The 23,632-nt window shown below is 39.7% G+C and overlaps 1 protein-coding gene across 1 annotated transcript; it reads right to left on the bottom strand.

Annotated features, from left to right (window-relative positions):
- Positions 1-2,712: 2,712 nt before the first annotated feature.
- On the bottom strand, positions 2,713-21,892 carry MFSD6 (major facilitator superfamily domain containing 6). Its single transcript, XM_074145232.1, has 6 exons — positions 20,349-21,892; positions 14,083-14,180; positions 8,366-8,527; positions 7,701-7,799; positions 5,254-5,534; positions 2,713-2,895 (listed from the first exon to the last, which is right to left on the bottom strand). Exons 1-6 carry the CDS (start codon positions 21,890-21,892, stop codon positions 2,713-2,715), a joined length of 2,367 nt encoding a protein of 788 aa, XP_074001333.1.
- Between the last annotated feature and the right edge of the window lie 1,740 nt (positions 21,893-23,632).

Raw genomic sequence — 23,632 nt, forward strand, 5'->3', positions numbered from 1 at the left:
TGCAGGTTTAAGAAACAGTCACTGCACGTTAGCTGCGGTTGCTCCAAAACAGTGTCCCCTCTACCTTGAATGCACCTCCCTGAAGGAACTTGGCATTCTCATTCTCCACTCACGACAGATCCAAACCACCAAAAGCCAGGTTCATTGGGTGACGAGCGAGGTCTGGCAGGTACACACACGCAAACAGAGCAAAACTAACATCTCTCCCTGTCATCGCTTTTGTATGCGTACAGGTTAAGCAGCTGAAATAGTAAAAATTTAACTGTCCTACACCTAAGATAAAAATAAATTCCAGAAAAATGTGCCACTCTATAGGACAGGTGCAACAGTGCAAATATGATCAGAAACAGAAACTGTAAATATTTCCATACAAGCTGACATGACCTGCACTTGGCAACCTCTATCTTGAAACTGCTAGGTGAAAAACATAATCCAATTTTGACTTTCACTCGTGATGTCCTGCACACATCCATATCAGCCTATTTACGATCACAGAATGGTTCGGGTTGGAAGGGAGCTTAAAGATCATCTAGCTCCAACCCCCCTGCCGTGGGCAGGGACACCTCCCACTAGACCAGGTTGCTCAAAGCATTGGAATTTCATTTCAAGTGACTTATGTTCACTGCTGATACTGTAATACGAGAAAATGTAATAAAAGTTCCAACTGATACTATTAAATACATTATGGATATTTTATATTTCTTACCACAGTTTTTACAGTTTCACAAATATCAAAATCCAGGTGTACATGTCCGTTTCGCAACATAGAACGACTATACAATTCCAAAAAGAGCAGGCATTTCAAATACACAATTCTGAAGTGTAAACACAGTGTACAAGCTCTTCACCTCGCAATCCAGGTGCTATGCAGTAGCAGCTGAGGTAACACCATACAGCATGAACTCAACAAATGGTTGGTTTGCCTCAAGATGATTTTTAGCATCCTTCTGTCCTGTCACCTGTGCGGTCTTTAGTTCTCCCCCAAGTTATACAAACATACAATAAATACATTTCTGATTTTAAAGGACACTTAGACAAGTCATGAGGATTTATGTGAGTACAGTACATTTAAGTTCAAGTGCAAAAAAAGTAACTAGTGGCTAGTCATCGATGTTTCTTTTTATTTTGTCTATGGTGTTGGTCCCAGGCACCACCAGAACATGGGTTGTTCTAAAAGCACAGCTAAAACACAGCTACGGGACACCCCTTCAATCAAGCTAATGGGATGCCAAAGGGGGTAAAACCGAGCACCCCCTTTCCTGCTTAGCTGCTGCCATCTTCCTCTCCCCTGTCCCTGTGCTCCTGTTAATCTTGTCTCTGGATCACTGTACAGTCCCACGGCACACACCTTCCCCACAGAAGGTCTGACACATCGCGTACATCTGATATCAAGGAGGGCTGAGCAATACTCACTCAGTCCCACAGAAGCTGGGTGCTCAGTATCTCCCAGGAACAAGCTGTTAATAAAAGCAAATGGGCCAAAACGCTATCCTGACTAAACCTCTCAGACTCCTCCTCGAGCCCCAGGACATCCCTCCAGCAGCAATTTTCACTATGCGCCAGCAAGCGAGCTGGCTGCAGTTAATATTGAAAAGCATAACAAAACATAATCCAAAGTCTTCCAGTGTCTTGACATTGGGCAAAGTAATTTCCTAAACATACTGCAATTCAGTTACATTTGCTTCCTCCTGAGCATCTCTAAGTCTACTCGATTTCAACAACTTTGCCCCTACAATCCTAATCATTAAGATTTTTAGGTGATTCCTCCCTACCCCCCACCTTCCCTAGGCACTTAAAGCTTACCATTTTCTTAATAAATAACCACAGTAACTACACTGCATTAAATAAATCATTGTATAGATGATGAAATAAAAAACCAAAAAGACAGTGTGTCCACTGAAATCCTTGATCAATCTCAGGTTGTGCAATCTTGATCAAAGATTCTTGTCTCAAAACAACATCAAACCTAAAATTACCCAAACGCACACCACCTATGCCCAACTGAAGGGCTGCAAGCACGGAGGCTAACCTCTTCAGAAGCCTCCCTCCAGCTTTTCTGTTTCACTAAAATGCCGGTTCAAAACCTTTGCTTTGCAGAACTAAACCTTTATCTCAAACAAGATAACATTAGCTTCAAAAACATATTCTTTGAATATGTATGTGTTTTACTTAATCCATCACCGTAACATGAAGATACGGTTGCTAAAGCTATTCTGTTTCTGAGAAATCTTTACAGAGACAGTTTCATGCTGTTCCTATATTTATTGGATCTGATATTTTCTAATAGACGATGCAGGGAAACTCAGTTTCTCTCCTAAAAAGTCTTTTCATTTTGTCCTGGGAGCAAATTCGAAGAAAATTATCCAATCAAGCCAGACAGTCTGTGCCTCAGCAAGTGAAGAGTGAACTCCCTTTTTCTACAGATTGCAAAGAAATCTCATAGCACTTGACTCAGCTTTAGCAAAGCAGCCAAGAATTCTTCCTACCGTTAGATCTGTCCATATCACTTCCCTCAAGAATTCCGAACTTTTGGCTTCCCTGCTCATGTTGCTCTGTGTAGTCATATGAATATTCTTTATATAGTTAAAAGCTTGCACTGCATCACATTATGATCGTTAAGATGAAGGAAGTCCTACTTTTGAGCTCCTACTCCAGCGTTTCCCAGGTGAGAAGCAGAATTCCATGCACTGGATTTGCTAAGATGAGCGCATCTCAGGGCCCTGCAGCAGCAGGCTGAGCATCATGATCCGACACAACACGGCCACCATCTACTTGGGAATCTGATGTTGCTGTAGGTGTTGGTGCTGAACAATTGCTGGGCTGCCCAGAATCTGTCGGATTTTGGGGTTGTCTTGCTGAGCTGGTTGATGAAGCACTGCAATTCTCATTGATTTTCTAGAGAGAGGGGAAAGGGTTGCATGCAAAAAGTGAGTATAAACACTCTTGACACTATCCCCCTGTGGTATACCCCCAGATACATTCAGGCACTTCTGGAAATTCACAAAGCGCTTACTTTGAATGCCCGCAACATAACAAATCAAACTTAAGAGAAGCCAAGCAAAAGTAGTACATATAAAATCCAGATGACACTAATAGCAAGCAGACAGTAGCTTACCTTCCATCTCTTTTCCTAACTGCACTTTCCCAAGAAGCATGCAAAAAACAAACTTGTTGTATTTCAAGGGGAAAAAAACACAATTAACTGGACTTCAAAGCGTTCAGACAAGATCATTATTTTGACCAAGCAATTCTGTAAAATGTTTTCATGCTCCTTAAATACAGCTTTCCTCCATAGTTCCCTCCCTCCCCCAGATACTGCTCAGACTTCCTGAATGGGAGAACTTTTGCAGTACTGATGTACGATTCCACCCAGTCTACTCAAACAGGCCTTACTAAGGAACGTAAGAGCGGACTGAAACACCAGTTACATTCCCCAGGGCTGAAACAACAAGCCTTCACACTCACACCTTTCACATTAGGAAATGACACGCTATCTATGATTATTTGTTTTGCACTGAAGAATAGAGAATACGGCAAATATGTCCCTTTGCTTGAAGGAATATGAGCAAGCAGTCACAAAAACGAGCCAAAATATTAATGAAATAAGAAGGAATAATTTTTGACACTAATTCCATTTTCTGTGCGCTGACCCTCCTTCCAAACAATCTATTTTCATTTAAAGGCTATTCAACAAACTTAATGAGAGAGCTGGGTAGCCTTTTCCTAGTTTCAGTATTTTAATATCACCAGCATAAAATAAGTGACAGAGCACAAAACCTGAAATGTTTTGGAGAAGGTTTGTCCTTTTGGGGCACTGAAACAGGAGTAAGAGATTTTGGAGAATATAGATGACGAAGAAAATAATACAATGGGATTCAGTGAATTTTGGCACATCAACAACACTGACTTTTTATATCAGCACTGTATTTTTACAGAAAGGAAAGAGTAACAAAGAGATTATGTGCCATAGAAATGCCAACAGGCACGAAAGCCTTTCTGGCCTCTTCACAATTCTTGGTCAAGCAGCTGTGCCGTGTCTAGCAGTGTTGGATCAAATCCCTCTCAGACACCACACAACTGCAAAACTTTTTCTTGCCGTGTTCATTGTTTAAGTTCTGTGTGACTGCTTTGCTGTGATTTATCTCTTTAAAAAAAGAGGGACAGCTTATACTACCCAAGACCCTGAGGACATTTACTACTGGGAAACAGAGCTCTTTGTCTGGACAAATTATTTTGATGTCAGAGACCCACTGATATCTTCAGTGTCACTATAAAAACCACCTTCTTTGACTCAAGGAAGCTCAAAAGCAAATGCGAAATTCCTACACGCCCTGCTCTGCTGATTCACACTCATACCCCAAATTACCTATTTCTAAAGACAGCAGTTGTGGAAAAAGCATTTCTGTGTTTACGCCTACTGGATGCATAAGAAGGAACCTCACCCACTCCTTCCAGACAGGTCAACACAGGGGTTTTAACGTTAACCTTGCTGTTCTAGAACTTGCAGTGACAGAATTTCCCTATTTTGCTTAAGCAGTATGCTTCAGCTCCATTTTGAAAGGCACGTCCAAAGCATTAGATGATAGTTCAAGATGCAAACCCATCCAATTATTGATGAAGCTACTAAAAGGCATTTGGGGAGGAGACTGGACAGAAAGGAAATGGTGTAAAGTAAGCACCAGCAATCAGACATTTCAAGGCACGGAATGGCTCTTATCTGGTGTAACTCTAGATTAAAAAAAAAGAGATTAACTTTGTTGGAACAGAAGGCTCTGTATCCCATCAGCAGTTGTCTAGAACACCTATTTCTGCAACAATGTAGACATTTGACAGCATCACCCAAGGAAGCAAACTAAACAAAAATCATTTTACACTCTGTTAAGCAGCTGTGCATCTTCATGTTCCATTATCACCTTGTAAATTTTGCAAAAAGCATAACCCCCAGATTCCAACTAATATGAAAACAAATATATACTTAAAGGGAATTCAAGTATATCCAACCCTGTATCTTTCTATGTCTCTCCCTCCCCTCCCATCTTTCCAAAGATAATACTTGCAAAAATAATTATTCCTGCTATACTATACATAGAAAGCAACTCTGTTTCACGCACTATTTCAACTACTGTTTCACAACTCCGAATTTATTCCAAGCTGACAGAGAACACCTGCCAGGTACTAACAGATTTACACAGCTATAAAGGTTTTCAAGCATCCAACAAATATACAAGAACTTCCTGTACGCTAGAAGATTACCTGCAAAGGCTGATTCTCAGGAGTTGGATTGGTTTTGGATAGTTTAACCATCTCTTTTATCTGGTAGACAGCATAAGCTAAGGTGACCCAAGGAGAAGAGCTGATGCCCCAGGCAGGCTTGTTCACATCCTCTTGCTCTTCTTGGTGTTTAGTTTTCTTTAGAGGGAGCCTGGGCTCAGTCCGGGGCATGATATCTTCTGATTGCTGCTGTACAAGGTCAATAGTCGCTATGGGAACAGGACTGGAAGGCACTGGGATCCTTTCTGCCAGCATTGTCTTTTCTGAAGTTTAAAACAAAATAGTCACTGGCAAAGCCAACAAGATTTAAAAAAAATGTGAAGCAGACAATGAATACTAAGCGTTTCTTGCTCTCGTAATACGGTAGTCACTGTACTGAAAGCAGAACACTGGCACAAACAGCCAGGAGCGAGACACACCACAATCTAGTTAGGGAAACGCAACCTGGATGTGGCCTTACAAGCAAGGCTGTTCTGCAACTGCAGCGAGGTATTTCAGGTGTCTGCATAACCAGGAGGGGCTAATGAGGGTGAGGCGGTCTGTTTGTTCCCAGCTAGCTATTAGAAATACGTATTTTTCACGTTACATGGAAGAATTAATTTTCATGTTATATGCAAATTGAAAATAAGTCTTGAAAATAAGACTTGTTAGCAAACTTCTTTCTCTGCATAAAGCCGGCATCTTAAAATTCACTGATACTTGTAACTAAACACTGGCTTCAAACAGGAACCATTCGGTGAAGTCGCATGGCCTACATCATCAGAACAGCTGATTCTGATCTTAAAATTTCTAAACCTACCAATTTGTTTTAAAGCTGTTCTACATTTTCACCGCTTTTTTATTTAAGAAACAAACCATCCCTCCATAGTTACTATGGAGTTACGCAGTTAGTGAGAAAAGAACAAGGTTGGAGTGACACGCTGGAGGAGATAAAATATCTGTCACAGAGTTTCAGGCAAAGGGGAGTATTTCTTACCCTCCCAACTGACCTTTACATCTAAGGTCTTCCGATAATCTGAAATAGTTTTCACAACTGCCTTGAAATGTCATCCATAAAATGACCGTCATGACCCAACACAATGTGCCTTACAATCTTGAAGAGCCAGAGTATTTATATAGGAAAAGTAATTAAACAGATTGTTATAAACCCTTGGATATTTTAAGTAATAGCTGTATGTGCTCTACAAGTCTGTAAATAACACATTTTGTATATTTTGAGAAAATATTTTTTCCAAGTAGAAATATTTTACCGATTATAAAGATCTTTTTTCAAAATTATAAAAGCGTATTTTGTTTACAAACTCTTAGATAGTACTAGATATTTTAAGCAATGGCTGGATGTTCTCTAGTAGTGAAGAAATGAAGAGACTAATCCTGCACACACTTGACCACATGATTGGTTTTACTCATCCAACTGGTCCTGTTGAAAGCAACTTAATTACTGCCATGCTAAAATTAATACACACACTGCTAAGATGGGTAGTGTGTATTAAATGAAAACCAAAGACTGAAACAAACTAAATAGAATAAGGCCACTAAGAACAAACTATGGTTTTGTAGGTTCACGTGCAATTAACTGAAAGTTGATGGGAAAACGAAGCAGCAGATATCCCTTTCACCTTTCCATTTTTGCCACTATCATTTCAACAGAGGTGAAGAAAATTCTAGCAAAATAAATATTTGAACACTTCAGTACAGGCAAATTGATAACTAGTCAAGGACAATGCATTTAATATTCCAGTTAAAGATGACTTTCATTTCATACTCAAAACTTATATTGGAAAGTAACATTTGGGCAAAAAGCAGCTCAAAAATTCACGACTTCTCAGAATTTCCCACACTTTTATTGCCTTTGCAAGAATTAGATTTATGCTAAATCTTTAACTTTGCACCAGTATTTCATTTCTTATTAGCCTTTATATTGATAAAGGTGGAGATGAAAAAGCTCAAGATCCACCTGAGGGAAGATTTCTCTGATGCCACAACAGAACTGCAGCAGCTATAAAAGTTTCTGTTCTCTGAAGCCATCTCTACAATTTCTGGCAGAGGTGGCTTGGACTAGTAGAAAACGAGAGCGTGCAGTGGTCAAGGTGACCTTAAAGAACTGATGCAACTGAAATGACTCACTACTGCTGTTAAGACTAACCTAAGGGATTCTCAGAACTGAGAGGACGTAGAAGTAGTAAAGCAAATCATGCATTCCTCCTACCAACATCCAAGAACTCAATGCTGCGCTTCCTATAGCAGCAGCACCACTTCAACTTCTGTCATTGCTCAGGAAAAAACCTCCCCCTTGAAAACAAACTGTTTTTTCAAAATCTGAGTAAAGGCACCAAACATCCAAAATAAAAGCTGCAGGAAAGCAGCTTCAGAGATACTTCAAAATTAGAGCTGGTGAAAAAAGGTGTCTCAGTGACATGAATATTTACCTTCTTCTTCATCAGGAACCAACAGCCACTGGATCAGTGCAAATAGAAGAAGAATCACTAAACAAGCCATCCCTATTCCTCTGAATGTGGCAGCAGGACCTGTAATGAGATTTTTTTATTTTTTTTTTTAATTGAGAATCTACTGACTTAATAAAATGAATCAGAATTATGCGCTCCTTGGGTACATATTGTCCCATGTAGACTCTTATTAGCTTGTTTCATTAAATTTTCCTCCCCCAACGCTTCAACAGGCTTTTTAACCAAGTAATTAGATTTTCATTTGTTCACTGAGAGGCTGCATAGTATCAACCTATTCTGTCACAAAGGATTCATTCATCTTACGGATCAGGTTGGAGATCTGCTCATGTAATACTAAAAATATCTAGGCATAACATATTTAATCAATCTGTAACGCTGAAAGGACAGAGCCATAAGCAACCTAGTCTGAATTCAGCGCTGACCTTGCTTTGAGCAGGGGCCTGGACTAGAGATCTCCTGATATCCCTCTCAGCCTGAGCCATTCTACGGTTCCATGATTTAAATAAAGTGTATTACTCTTTAAAACAGAACAATACCTTAAACATAAATAAATTTAAAGATAGTAGTTCAGTAAACCCAGAACTTCAATGAAGAAAATAAGTGTCTTCAATACAATTTTTGCTTACCAAAGTAATTGACCAAAACTCCTCCAACCATAGCCCCGCATCCTCTGCCCAGACCCAAGTGGAGGCCTTGCAGGATTCCCTGGGCTGACGTTCTCAGCTCCGGAGGCACTGCCGCGCTAAGGTACGAAATACAAGCCGCCCATATAGCCGCATGCGTGACACCTAGAGAGATGAAACATTGTGAAGAGTACAGGGTCCAGAGCGTACTGACACAACACCACAGCAACTGCCCTCATCCACTGGAGTATGCATTGGAGAACAACAAAACCCCCTCACTGACAAATGTCTGTGAAGTACAAATCAGCTTTTGGTAATGGGATACCGGCAACGAAGCCACAGGGAGAGAGGATGACTCCTTCTCCTGCAGAGTCTGTCAATAGCTCTTTCTCCCTCTAAGATGACCTCATGTCTCTTCTTGAGACACAATCTCTAGGAAGACTAAATAAAGCACCTTAAAAGTCTCTCTGCCAGATTCCTTGTCCCTTCGAGAGTGACCCAGGGCCTTTGAAATACGGTCCAGATTTCATAAGCTGCAGGCAATTAAAACATTGATGCCTCTCAGCGGTCTCCTTACTGCCACAATGAAGGCAGTGCAAAGGTCATAAAATCCAAACAGTATCAGAGATACCCATGTCATTTCAGAGGCAAGAATTAATTCCCTTCTGCCCTTCTCACTCCCCGCCCCCCCGCCAAATCACCCGCCTCCAGGCAAACTCTTTCTGAACTCAACACCAACACGCTCTGCCTTTAGCGCTGAATGGTCCAGACGGGAAAAGCACGCAAGCTCCTCAGGGTAGGCCAAAGATGCTGATTTTCACGCCTGCTATTTAGAAGCAGTCAGCATGCCCTTCCTCCCGCTATGACAGCATCCTGCGTAGGCACTGCCGCACGCTGCTGCCGCCTCGCATGTCACCCACTCCTGCTCCAGGGACCCAGCACAGCAGAGCAGAGGTCCTCACTGCTATAAACAGCAGCCCCACCTCTCCAGCAGAGATTCGGGAAGTCTTCTGTGAATCTACGTGCCTTGTAGATTGAGGGTTATGAATGTTTTTTCCTACCGGAGAAGAAGGACAGCTAAGGGGAAGAGACAGTGAATGACCAGCAGCATGCAGAAACACGCTCCAGGTGGAGCCCGGACAGGAAAAGGCAAGGTTGTGGAGAAGTTGGAAAAAAAAAAAAACACCCCACGGTTTTGTAGTTCGTCACACATTAAATAAGCCTGAACTATTTTGCAACCCTCAGATTGAGTGGGAATATTTTTTTCTTATTTGAGTAGTATTAAAAATAGTCATCACAGCTTACCAATGCCTGTGCTCTACTGCCTCGGTTTTAAAAAAATGTTGGCACAACTGATGATTCAGTCAACATGTTTCTGTCCTCTACACTTGACTTACTAATCAACAGTTGGACACTCCATAATTGCTTACGCATTTAGGCTGAAGACTCATAAGAGCAAGAACACACGTGATTTTGTAACATACTCACAGAAAAACTTGGGTTTTGCTTATTTGTAAAAGGATAAATAGCACTGTATGGAATCAATATAATTCAGGTATAGACATGTTAGATGTCCATTAGGCCATACATTCATTTTCATTCCAAATGTAAATAAAAATTTCTCAAGCTTTGGGTCTGTAAAGCCCACCTTTACACATTGCGGAGCTGGTTTTGGCAATAGTACATCATCTTGTTGAAAAATAAAAGGCTTACATTAGGATGGGTGTATTTTACCTTACCACTTACAGTTTAAGGGTTTAAAACTCAGATTTTCAATCCAAAAAAGCCCAGTTTTAAAACTCACTAATTTATTTTTTTTTAACACAGACTCACAGACGCATTGAGAATAGCAACCAAAAACTATCCCAATAACAAAGCAAAGGTAATCTAATATAGATAATGTGGTTTTGTTTTAGAAAGGTTATCAATTAATAGAAAACATTCAGGTTTATCAGCTATTAAAGAGTAAGTAAAGTATTAAAGGCAGGCAAATCAAAAACACATCAGAAATTATTTGAACCGTGAAGCACAATTGCTTGAAAACAAAAGGCCCTACTTAACCAACAGGTTCTTGGATGTTTTTACCTTTACTAGACGATCCAGATAGAACGTAGTGTTCCCTTTCTTCTGAAAACAAATCCATAGCTTTAAACCAGCTTATTTCACTTGCCTTTAAAGGTATAGGCTTTTCTTTCCCTTTTTTTTTTTTAAAGTATGTGCACATTACTAATGCGATTTTTCTTATAGTTATTTATACAACAGTGACTATTTGGAACAGTTTTTACAGCAACTTTTACAAGAAGTCTGGTCTGGATTACTGCTAATCACAATTCTTTCTTTAAAAGAAGTTGTTCACAATATGTATATTGTGACATTATTTGCTAAAACCACTAACCACCATTTCACCATCTGGACTATAGCTCCAACAAGTGTACCAATCCCAGTGTTATGCTCAAAATAATAATGTTTAGCAAACAGGATAATTTACATATAAACCAAGGCTTGAAGATTTGGGGAGCCAAATTTATTTCAAGAGAGATATATTCTAATTATTGCCAGTTAGAGACACAAGCTTTTTGCTCTCTGGACATAACTGTGTTGCTGGAGCATCAGTAGGAGTCACTTCTTAGAACAGTACTTGTTTTGGAGTTTGTAGGATAACTGCTAAGTGAAAATAGCTAATTTTCAGGTTATTGATATAGTTTTACACTTCAGAAAAATCCTGTTATGCAAATCAGTGAGCTACCACAGCTTTACCAGCGAATTTGGACCATTGCTTTGGAACAATAATTTGCAGCTAACTAGCACATCAAAATTTAATCCGTTAAGTGCAAAATGAACAAGACTGCACGTTCGCAGAGCGATGACATACATACACACCATACGCATTTGCCTACAAGGATGTCTCAGAATTTTCAGTTATTAAAGATTCAGCCTAAGCTCTTATTTTCAGACATTGCGTGTGCAAGTCAATTCGGCACACAGATTCAAACCTCTAAATTAAGAAGTGAGTTTAAATTTCCTCATTTACTCCTTTGAGAGTGAAACTTAAAAACTCTTAGAGTCCTCCTCACCCCCATTACACTGACAGCAACTGAAACACAGCATGGTTCTTATTACAATCAATAGATGCAGTTTGCAGAGTCATCTTCCGGAAATCTCTCCACGCCCTTCAGCACAGCACGTGGGAATAATCCTTCTTGCATTGCAGAAGCATATTAAGAAGAAAAATAAATTCTTTACAAAAGTCAGCTGAAACTATTGTTGACCTTAAAACCCCTCCAGCTGATGGAACTGGAATTTACACAGAATTTGGCAGCTTCCTGGAAAAAGCGTTATCTACAATTATAACAATGGCTTCACCAAGGGATTTAAAAGACCTGTAAATCTGATGCAGTCACGTGGTCCACATGGTACCCACGTTCTGCATAATCTACTCTTTTTTTGGTTTTAAATACTTCTAACCCTTACATATACAAAGCAGCTACAACTCTTGCCTCCTCCTGTCAACAAACTCATTTAAAAATGAGAGCTTCTCCCTCACCAAATTTCATTACGGTGTCACCTCTTATACCTACTGACAGATTCAGTGGACGTGTTGGAAAGAAAGCAACCCCCAAAGAAACAGGATTTGGTAACTGCTGCAAAAGAAAGAATGGATTAAGAAGAAATTACAACCAGTAAGAGTGAGGAGGGGAAAAGAATAAAGGGGGGGAGCTGAGCCAGGGGGACAGTCAAGAGTACTTCTAGGATGACAAACTTGACCTCCCATTCAGCAACACTGAAGGAGATTACAGGCATGTAACAACTGCAGTGGCAGTAATCAGACACACATACAGTGCACCTGTGGACTTCATGGACATATAGTGTACCTGTGGACACTGATAAACCATGTTAGATGCAGGCTAAAAAGTGCGCACAGAACACAGAGAGCCTATTGGGGGGTGGGTGTGTTTCGTTTATTTTTAAATTTCTCATTTGCTGAATATAAATAACTGAAAACAACAAACTTAACCCAAGTGTACGCGATTCAGCAGTGGCTAGATATAAAGTCTGGCAGATATATTTATGAGAAAGCATTATTTTGAAGGTCCTTAGTTTTTTTCTTTAAATCTAGATTACTCAAGATTATACCACACACAAAAAAACCCCACCAAAACAGCTCCCTCACAGCTTTGCTGTAAAAGCAAAGGTTTGCTTTACATACAAAGCAATTCATATTGAAATTTCAACAGAATAAGAATTTTCTATTACTTTGAATCTTGTTTTTTCTCAGCCATGACTGTACTCCTGTGACACATCTGGGCACAAACTTAGGGCTCTACTGTTGAGAGACAAGGTTTTGGTGTTTGGTTTTTTTCCCTGTATTTTGAGTTGGGGTGTCTTTAAAAAATGATTACCTAGAAGGTAATATCCAAAGCTTTGTATTCATCATTTGTTACCCCTAGATGTTCAAGCAGGCAAGAGTGTAACACATATGAAAATGTCACAAAGAAGAATGCTTGTTTTAACACTTAGTATGAATGATGAAATATCAATTTAATAGTTGTGGTTTGGGGTATTTTTAACAACAACATTCAGAAGCTTGCTGTTGTGGCAGTTTTAATACAATAAACTGTTTTTGTTAGCAGGGAGGGAAGGAGCCAGGACACAAACAGATGTGCTCACCAATGGCATTTTATAACTCAAGTTAAAAACTACCTTACAAAGGTTTCTGTAAATACAGTAGAAAAAGTTAATGCAAAGTCAAATTATGCCGCACACAAAAGAATAAACCTTCTAAGTATCATCTGTGGAAAATTTTCTAAGTTGTATTGTATAAAGCCAAAATAGTGGCTTTAATAAAGATGGTACAATTATTTTTACAGGCAGGGAACAGATTTTCTGCACTTAAATTAACCATTCCCTTGCAAGCTTACAAACCCAAATACTTCAGTATTCTTCAAATACTGAAGAAACAGAAAGTGAAATAGTTTAGATTTTTCCTGGTTTTGAGAAGTGGTACCCACTACAAAGACACGGAAAAATGTCGTAAAATATAAGTTAGAACAATTTATACTTTAACATGACAATAAAGATCTCACAGACTTCTTTGACAACACCACTTGAAAACAGGGCTCAAAATACTTTTCATAAACCACACCTCTGTCTTTCTAATTAAATTAAAGGGCAAGTATCTTAAAGGAGCTCTAGTAGCACAAACAAAGCTATTGAAAGAAATTCCTCTTTAGCTATTAGAAAATTCTATGGTCCAAAGGTATTGATCGACCAATACAACTCAAAAACTACAAAATATTTTAACAGAGACAGAATGACTCAGACTACGTTATTTTTATTTTTTTTTTACAGCATCCTTTCAAGAAACTCGACCTCTTGCACTTAATGAAGTTCGCATTTACCACCAAACAGGATTTGCAGTAGGTGTGTACCCAGCTCGTGCTTCTGTCTCTTTGTTTAGTTAAAGGGTGTGTTGGTCTCACACAGTTCTGTTTGAATAAACAGAGAACTGTGCACAATTAAACGCAAACCCGCCCTTTTGACGTCAAATATTTTCTAAGAGAAACAGTAGTGTTTTATGACCCTGGATATCCCGGGATATCTGTGGTCAAAAAAAATACGAGAAATATCCGATTTTTACTTAATCACAATTCACTTGAAAACAAGAAAAATATAAGCACCTAATCTCATTATACTGGAAGGGCGTTACTGCACTGTCATACCTTGAAGCACTTCCATCGGAAGAACAGTCCAGGCGTTTTCCAGATACGAGATGTAAATATATCGAGCTGTATTACAGGCAAGACCAATATACAGCACTCTAAAGGAAGTAAGGAAAAGAGAAGTCAGGATAGTTTGAACTTTTGTTTTTTGGTACGTTATAATATACCATGCTGCTTCAGAAATCATTTGCACGGGTACAAACGGTTTGCCAGTCTAAAGCATTTGCTCAACACAAAATACAGCCCTTAAGTCTTGCACCCAAACAAACTCTCCTCTTACCCACTCCAAACACATATTCAAAACGAGGCTAAATTTAAGACTCTCTTCAAAATTCTAATGGAAAAAAAAATTTCAAAGGGACAGAAGATCTATTGAAATTTTAACTAAGCTCCGTGGCATTTCCATGCCACGCTCTACACAGGATTGTATTTCAGAGAGACCATTTCTAAGCACATTCAACATCACTTCCAAACAATCTTCTTTTCTAATTGCTCAGAGATTCATTCTTCCATTTTAATGTAAGCCTGCTGCAGGCTTACATTATTAGACAAATTAATTTTACGCTAATTAACATAAGTGTATAGTCCCAGTATCTGCAAACTGCTCAGAACTACTCTAAAAAACACATCCCACAGAAGCAATATGGTTTATAACAACATGCCTCAGGATAAAACTTAACCAGCCTGTTGAAAAACAGCAGACACTGCATCTCAGAACGAAGAGGAAAAAAAGCTCTTGTAACACTTTTTAAACAATGAAGCACAAAGACTATTTGTGCAGTGCTTTCCCCATTGCATGTTTAACCTGATGACTTTTCCCTTCCAGTTTTCAGATTTTGCTTTGCTTACCTCTGGGGTGCTTATTCATCCAGCTATCTTTCTATTATTTTCAGATGGGTCTTAGGAAACAAAGACTTAATTCAAAACATGCTTTTAGCTTGAATAAAAGATGCTATTGCAACCTTTAAAGATTTTTTTCAGGGGCAAGGATAATTTATTGTCCAAATATGGCTTCTTAGTTGACCCTTGGTTTGGCACAACTGAAATAAATGCAATTGATAATTAAGGTGTAAGCATAGAGACTGTGAAAGCGCTTGTTATTCTTTGTGCTGCTTTTTTAGTTAGTTATTCTGCAAAAGCAGACCAAGATTTAATTAAATGGTACTTAGCCACTGAAAAATCTAGAGTGAGATGCAATCATAAAAATGCAGCATCTTGTTAACATCTGAAGTCTCCAAATATACATGCTGACAGCTAAAAACCCAGTACCATAGTTTTCATCATGTCAGTGGTACCACAAACATTCAAAATTATAAAGACAGGTCAGTGCATTTCACAACAACATGGATTTACAGAAGACAATATATTTTACTTTCAACAAGCTGGGTAAGTTCCTCAACTCCCCATCACACACCAGACCCAGCTGTGTTGCTTCCAGATACGTCGGGCCCACGAATAGCTGGTTTAAGCTGCTTTTAGGCAACGCAGGCCTAGGCATTCATTGAAGAAAACATAGGAAGCCATGAAAAAGTTTTGTATTATACAAGAAAGACAACAAACTTGTTCTTTGTGCTGTGCTTCATAAATTTCATCTCCCCCTTTAATTAATGCCTTCTGTTCCAAAGAAATAACTTAGTTCCTTTCACAGCCACAACTTAATGTAATCCTTATGTACAAGCACATTTCTGAAGTGTATTAGGACACCTTTGCTACAAAAGGTAAGCAAACACAAGGTCTGCAGGCTCCTTTCTTCATTCCCCTGCTAGCAAGGCTCAGGGTGATGCACACTCTTGGGGATACAAAGGAACCACCTCACCATATGCTTGTTTTTACTCATCAGCACTACAGATGCGCCCAGTGCTTTGTTTAGGGCCACTTCTTGCCAGCTTAATTTCACTTTTTTCTACCAAAATCTTTTGCCTATGCACCAAGAACTTTCTTCCCATCTCAACTGTTCCCTGTCACAGCCAGACCAGAGATGTGAAGGGGTCTCCTCCTGCTGCATAGTTTTTCCATCACCAGTAACATACTCGGCTAGCTCTGCTTTCCCAGCGTTTAACACTTACAGAAAGATTTGGATTCAGAGTTTAACAGTTCAAGGTAAATTACAGTTTATGTAGATTTCTACAATTATGCTTTTGGAGGGGTATATCACACAAGAACTTTTGTGTATTTACAGAGTCTTTTCAAAAATGTATTTATAAAAATCACGTAGGCTTTTTATCAGACCTCAGTGGATAACACAAACAGATGTTCCTTATGAAACCTACATGCAGTATCCACAGAGTCACCATATTCAAGTTACAGGTTAAACATTTAAAGCACTGAAACTATATTTATGTTAAGGAGACTAAGCTGTTTACAGCCATGACTACCAGTCTCTGCTTCCTGTAAAAACTCACATGCTGGAATTGTGGTCAGATGAACACATTCAAGTTTAACCTCAAGTAGGAGGTTATTTTCAGAGATTAACATCATCTTCCTAAACTCAATGGCAGTTAGGAGTGCTTCCAGTACCCAATGGGGGCCTACAGGAGAGATGGGGAGGGACATCCTAATGGGGGCCTACAGGAGAGATCAGAGAGTGGAGTGACAGGACAAGGGGTTACTGTTTTAAACTGAAACAGGGGAGATTTAGATTAGGTATTAGGAAGTAATTCTTTACTGTAAGGGTGCTGAGACAATGGAACAGGTTGCCCAGAGAAGCTGTGGGTGCCCCATCCCTGGAAGTGTTCAATACCAGGCTGGATGGGGCTTTGAGCAACCTGCTCTAGTGGGAGCTGTCCCTGTCCCCAGCAGGGGGTTGCAACTCAATGATCTTTAAGGTCCCTTCCAACCCGAACCATTCTACAGTTCTATACCATTCAGCAATGCTGTCTAAATATCTGACAGCCAGGATTGTACATTTTTCTGTCACAATATTCTCTCAAAGAACTTGCGGTTTTCACCACACTTTCTGATGACTTGCTTCTTTCTAACTCTTTAGTTTACTTTTAAAGGAAAATCTACTCTGTCATCTCTCAGAAGGTGGCTGGAGGAGGCAAGGCAAAAAATACCTTTCTAACATCTGCAATATTCCTTCCCCTCGTAAATCTGTACAATCACAGTACAGCTTTCTAGCTGAACAGACCACTGTCATTACTCCATCTAATGACCTGCGAATATACAATGTTAGAAACACTAGCAGCATGTATAACATATGCACACATGCAGTGCACGTGTGTATGAACAGCAAAGCTAATGAAGTCAGAAATCAGGCATTTTAATCAGCATATGTTTAGTATGGTCATGCTTAAAATGCTTGGACAATAATTTAAGTATTAGTTTTAAAAAAAGCTGTGAAAACAGAATAGGTTTCAAAATGTTCTAAGGATCTTATATGCCAACACATACAATGGTAGAAACAGAAAGCTTTACAAGGCTAGAAAAGGAAAACTGGAGCTTCTCTGTGACAAGGCTGTAAAGCCTGTTTTCTTGTAGTTCTGCAAAGGACAGTCAATAACATTTTTTCCTGCTACTGTGCCAGTGCATGCAATTCTGGTAATCATGCCTGTCTTCAAAGAATTAGGACAGGAAGGAAAGATTGAATGATAATGTTAAAATAAGTACTGCAGAAAGACTGTCTACATCTAGGAGTCTAAGAACCCAGAAGAAAAAGAGCAAATACTCTTTTACTTTTTTTTTTTTTTTTTAACATTAGTGAGAGAAGTCAATGTATGGTGAGACCACTTCAGCACTGAAGTCACCTTACCAAAAAGAGACCTCAAGTCACCTTCCCTCTGTGAAATATTCACAGCTAGCTGTGGATTAAAAGGTACTTCTATCTTATTTCATACAACACCTTACAGCAGAATTCCCATAAACATACAACTGCTTTTATGCCAAAACAGCAAAGAAGAAATTTTTGAGCTATTAAAAAAAAAAAGAAAAAAAAAGAATGCTTCTGGCTAAGACAGTTCCAAGAAGGATATATAGTTTGAGGCAAATGGTTCTTAATTAATGGGAGAATGAGTATCTGTACTATAAGGCAGCAGACACACACAGAACTATCAAAGCATATGAGCTACGATCTCCTATACATTCCTCACAAAAAAGTTTGCTTCCTCTTGAACAAACCGTGCATTATACAAAGTTCAAAAAGTACAAGACAAAAGGCAACCAGGAGGAGACATCTCATAAACTGTGATGACTAAATACAAGTAAGCATTAGGTAACATTAAAATATGACTAATGTGCATTTCCCAGGTGTAGGTATAAAGGACATTGTTTCATTGCTAATAGGAGCTAGTGTTTAAGCAACTTAATCTCGATCCAATCTTGGCTTCATAGGCTTAACAGAGCAAAGGGGAAAAAAAAGAAACAGGAGTTAATCCTGTACATCATCTCTCTTTTTACTGGCCAATGCTCCTATCCCCTTCTATTTCATCGTATTCACAGGACTACTATTCTTTTGTTTTACTTTTGCTTTTCATTCTTCCTCTAGCTGAAGTCTAAGCCTGAATTTTATACTATAACAATATACATTGAAAGAGCATACCCAAGCTAACTTTAGCTGTCACGATTGTGATCTGTTCTCACCACTCCTCCATTATCATATCCTTCCTCCAGTCTTTGCATGCAAGGTGTCATGTTTTCTCATACTAATTATTGTCAAATTCAGAGATTAAAAAACTGACTCAAAGTAAAGAGATCCTCCTCAGTTTAAAGGAAACAAAACCAACCCATCTTTTAAGTAATTTCTCAAATTACCATGCTAAGCATCTCAAACATTTTTAGTAGAGGTCAACTGAATCAAAAAAATTCATCCCAATAAAAGCAAAACAAAAAAAAACCCCGAAGAGCAAAACCACAGAACAGAACACACAAAAAAACTCGTGCAGTCAGCTTAAAAAACTTACATCTCAACGACTGTACGATTATAAACAAGGCATTTGGAAAAGACATGAATCTAACAGCACACAGCTCTCTTCTCAGATGCACAGAGTACCTGAGTAAATATAAAAAAAACTTGAACTTTATGATTTCATTAACTCAGATTCCCCCCTATCTTTCCTCCCCTGAGCTTTTTTTAAAGAGTAGCAAAGGGATTTAGAATATCATGGAATCACGGAATTGTCAGAGTTGGAAGGGACCTCTGGAGATCATCTAGTCCAACTCCCCTGCTGAAGCAGGATTGACTGAAGCACATTACTCAGGACTGAATCAAGGCAGGTCTTGAAAATCTCCAGAGTAGGGGACTCCACAACCTCCCTGGGCAGCCTGTTCCAGGGCTCTGTCACCCTCACAGTAAAGAAGTTTTTCTTCATATTTAAATGGAACTTCCTATGTTCCAGCTTGTGCCCGTTTCCCCTCATACTATCACTGGAAAACACTGAAAAGAGTCCGGCTCCATCCTCCTTCAACCCACCCTTGAGATACTTATAGGCATTAATAAGGTCTCCCCTCAGCCTTCTCTTCTCCAGGCTAAAGAGCCCCAGCTCTTTGAGCCTTTCCTCATAAGGGAGATGCTCCAATCCCTTAATCATCTTAGTTGCCCTACGTATGCAGAAATTAAATCAATTTTGAGTTTTGTGGAAAACTAACATGCTGAATGTAGTCATTTACAGAAGGCAAAAACCAGGGGAGAAAGCCTGCACAGCCATCTCACTTCAGTAGCTCACACACAACTAAAGGAAGAGAGCAAGGAACTGAGCCGGTAAGTGACACTGCCGGGCTGCAACCTCATTCTGCCAACACCCAGAGTCTGATTACCAGGGCATGTGCACAGGAGGTGCTCGCCTTCCTGCTTCATCTCATCTTCCTCCCCTCCCAGCGTGCAAGTGACACCTTTCCAGGCTACTGCAGGGGCAAAGAACTGCCCCACAAGGAGAAGCAGGCTGGAGGTTTCCAGAACGCTGCTACTCACAGGAAAAATATTGTAAAATTAACAATATTTATACATCAAAACAGACAATCCTGGAGTGGGTGGCAATTTGTAAAGATCTCTAACTAGGATGTCTTCTGGAACCGTCTGCAAAGGGTTATGGTGTCAGGCATAACGCACATGCAAACACACAACTAAAATGCAAAGGAAGCATTTCAGAGCATTTTCAACTCCTAAAAAAAAACCAAACACAAAACCAAACTCCATCAGGCAAGCTACGTAGCTGAGCAAGACTCAGAACTTTAAAATAAGAGGATTAACTTGAATTTCAGTTTGCGATACCAGGCTAGGCCTGAAATGCAACATTTTTTGTACAGCTCTTTAATGATGGCTAACATCTTACCTGATATGGCCAACCAACTCAATCAATTTGTGGCTGAAGAAGTAGGCAGTCAGCTCAGACACGTGACTGAGCACAGAACAAACTCCAAAGAGAGTGGTGGTGCCATTCAGGTCTTCCAAGTGCCAGTAAAGAAAGGTGAACACAAAGCCATAGCCAAACCCCATGAACCAGGCCACGAAGAGCACGGAGCCATACTGGATACTACACAGCAGTTTTATTAGGTCCCAAAAACTGAAAGACTGCGACTGGCTCATACTGGTAGAAGTGTTATCGGAGGATTCGTTGGAGCCACTTCTGTCCACCTGTGAGATTTCTACCTCCTTTCGCTTATTTTCATCTTGCTTGAAGTGCGCATAATGAAATCGAAACTGGGTGGCCACAATTAATGCCATTGTCATCAGAACACCAAAAACGATGAAAACTATCCTGTAGTTCTTGTACTCAGGAGCTTTACATCCTTGACCTTCAATGCTAACATCTGTGTGGGTATAGTCAATGCCAATTCCCACGGAGAGCATGGCCAGCCCCCAGCCCAGAGACCCCCACATACGCTGCAATCCATACCGGTCCCTGTGTTTGCCGAGGTACTGCAGAGTTACGGTGTCCACAATAGTAACAGAGGAAGCACTGAAAAATTCTCCTATTATGACAACCAGCAGAATGAGCAGAAAGATGGCTTCTACTTCTTGTTGATCATAAACAAGCACAGCTTGGTCAGAAGGCATCGGCTTTGTGGTGATGGCAGCCGGGGTGGTACTTGGAGTCGTGTTCCCAGGTGAGACTGGGCTAGTGGTGGTGTTTTTTAAAATAAAATTGGTACTGTTTTCCAAGACAAACTCCACATCACTGCTCTGTGTAGGTAACAGAAATGTTATTTCAGGATTGGCTGTCCCTGTTGTTTCCAAAGTGACCGGACTGGAAGTGAGCAGGTCTCTCTTTCCACGAACTTTCGGGGATGCAGTACTCACTGTGGTTAGCGGAGAAGACATTGAGGCATTTTGCAAAACTGTTGTTAAAAGGCTGCTTGCATTGGTGGGATGTGCTGGGGGAAGGCCTTTTGGTACGCATCTTAAGGTGGCTGGTCTAACAAATCCAATCCCCAGGTTAAATAAAACCCAGCATAGAAGCGAAAAGAGGAGGACAATCTTCCCTTTCTTGAAGCGATCTGCCACCACTCCCCAGAAGGGAGCACTGCAAAACTCAATGAAGTACCTGATGCCCACCAGAAGTCCACTCTGACTGGGTGACATACCCAGCTGCTTGTAGTACACAGGCAGCAAGGGGTAGAGAGAGCCATATGCAGAATAGAAGAAAAAATAAAAGACCTTTGAGATCAGAAGATCGTTGTTTATTTTGACGCAGTGCCTTTCTAACCAATCTAGCTCTTCATCTGGGACAGTGGTTGTCTCCGTCGAAGGGGATTCATTTTGGGGTGGCAAGTCTTGATCCTTGGAAATGCCATTGAAAGGATCAGCCAGCACATACTTTCTCTTCTGTTCTTCTTCGTCATCGGTTAAAATGGCAACCTTATCATCAGCTGCCATGGTTTACCACAAGCATCCAATATCTGGTGAGCTCTCAAGGAACTAGGGCTACCCTGCAAACAAATAAAACACAACATGGTTAAGGTACCACGCAGGAACAGACCTGCAATGCCAGTAACCAAGGACAAAGACAGCTTCTTTTTTATAAGTGACATTCCTGAGCAATACATGCAATATCAGAATGGGGAAGGCCATTTGTCTACACTAACTAGTGGTACATGGCAGCATCAATAAAAATGTGTTTTATGACCAATTCTGTGAAGTTCTCCAAACAACAGCTTTACTATTGTCCAATAAAACATCCTTCATGTTCAGGGCAGAAAATAACATATATTCAAAGTTACTGTGGCAATTAAGTGTGAGCATTTGCAAGTCTTTTCTTTCAAGTATTCTTTTTCTCCCTCAAGGCTAACTGCTTTATTTCCAGTATTCCCTACTGTAACAAAGGATACCCATGATTCCGTAATTTAATAATGCAGCCACATATATATCCTCTTTTTTTTTTTAATTATCAAAACAATTTATCATCCAAAGCCTCATGAAGGCCTTCAAAAAGTTCATCAATCTTCTCTTGAAACGTGATTTTCTAAGCACTTCACAACCACAGCAGAAATTGGTGGGAGGCTTGAGTTTCTACGCTGAATGGGAAGAGAGGTGGAAATTAGGATGGGGCTACAAGATTAAACAAGGGACTCTCAAAATTAGGATAACAACTGTACTGCAGATGCCCATGCTTATCCTTTGCAGAAGAACAAGACTGCAAACTGACAAGCAGCAGTGAAAAATAACTTAACCACTGCTAAGACTTTGATTTGACCAACCAGCTTTCACATGTAAAATCAACAAACCACCCTAACAACCTAGGCTAGCTAATAGAAGCCTTCCTTTCAAGGAATTAAAAAAAAAAAAAAAAAAAAGCTCTGCCAGCAGGCTACCAGCTCAAAATCATTATATTAGGCAACTATTTTTGCTATATTAGTATCTGTAAATTTAACATAGGAAGATTAGCTTATGTTCATTATGAGAAAGTGGGACATTTAATATGTTTTGGTTTTGTCATTTGTTTTCTTTATGCCTCGCCTCGCTTTTACAACAAAGACTCTAGAACTTGTGCAGGGCCCCACTTATGTCAAGGTGACGTAACTGAGGCTTCAGTGTTATTCCTACCAAAACCAGTATATACTCAACTATTTACAGCAACTTGCTAACTAGCTGTATCAGAGCTTTACAGCACGTAACTTTGAAGAATAAATTTCCTCCCCTGTCCCCATGACAGCACAAGATAGAACTCACATTTCAACCAACTGGATGTCAGGACAACTTCTCTGCAACTATTAATTGAAATTACCCCGATTTAAACAACGCAGCCATATTTCTTATTGCTATATATGAGCTCTGAACCACCTGATTTCACATAAGTTATACCAAGGGCTTTCAGAGCAATTAGTATTCAATGTTTTTTAAGTCAGTTTCCTTTTTCTATTCGAATGGGACTTCAATTTTATACATTGTATGAATAGTGGGTATATTAAAAAAAATTGTTCTACTGCTAATCTTCAAACACTTCAGTTGCTGCACCTTCTTTCCCCCTCCATAACTTATATCTGCCCCAGCATCCATCTTCTGACCTGTTGTGAGGAAGGATTAATCCAGAAGAGCCACTCCTAGTATTTTGACTAGAACATTTTGCGTAAGAATGCTATGAAAAGTGTATTGCATAATAATTTCAGTAAATATTTT

This window comes from Numenius arquata, chromosome 3 (assembly GCF_964106895.1).
Source record: "Numenius arquata chromosome 3, bNumArq3.hap1.1, whole genome shotgun sequence".
Lineage (NCBI taxonomy): Eukaryota > Metazoa > Chordata > Aves > Charadriiformes > Scolopacidae > Numenius > Numenius arquata.

Excerpts from the sequence above, each read along its gene's own strand:
- MFSD6 (XM_074145232.1), bottom strand. The coding sequence starts at position 21,892 with ATGGCAGCTGATGATAAGGTTGCCATTTTAACCGATGACGAAGAAGAA. Across the intron at positions 14,181-20,348 it reads GAGTTGGTTGGCCATATCAG|AGTGCTGTATATTGGTCTTG; the intron begins GTAAGATGTTAG and ends TACTTCCTTTAG. Across the intron at positions 2,896-5,253 it reads CTGAGAATCAGCCTTTGCAG|AAAATCAATGAGAATTGCAG; the intron begins GTAATCTTCTAG and ends CCCTCTCTCTAG.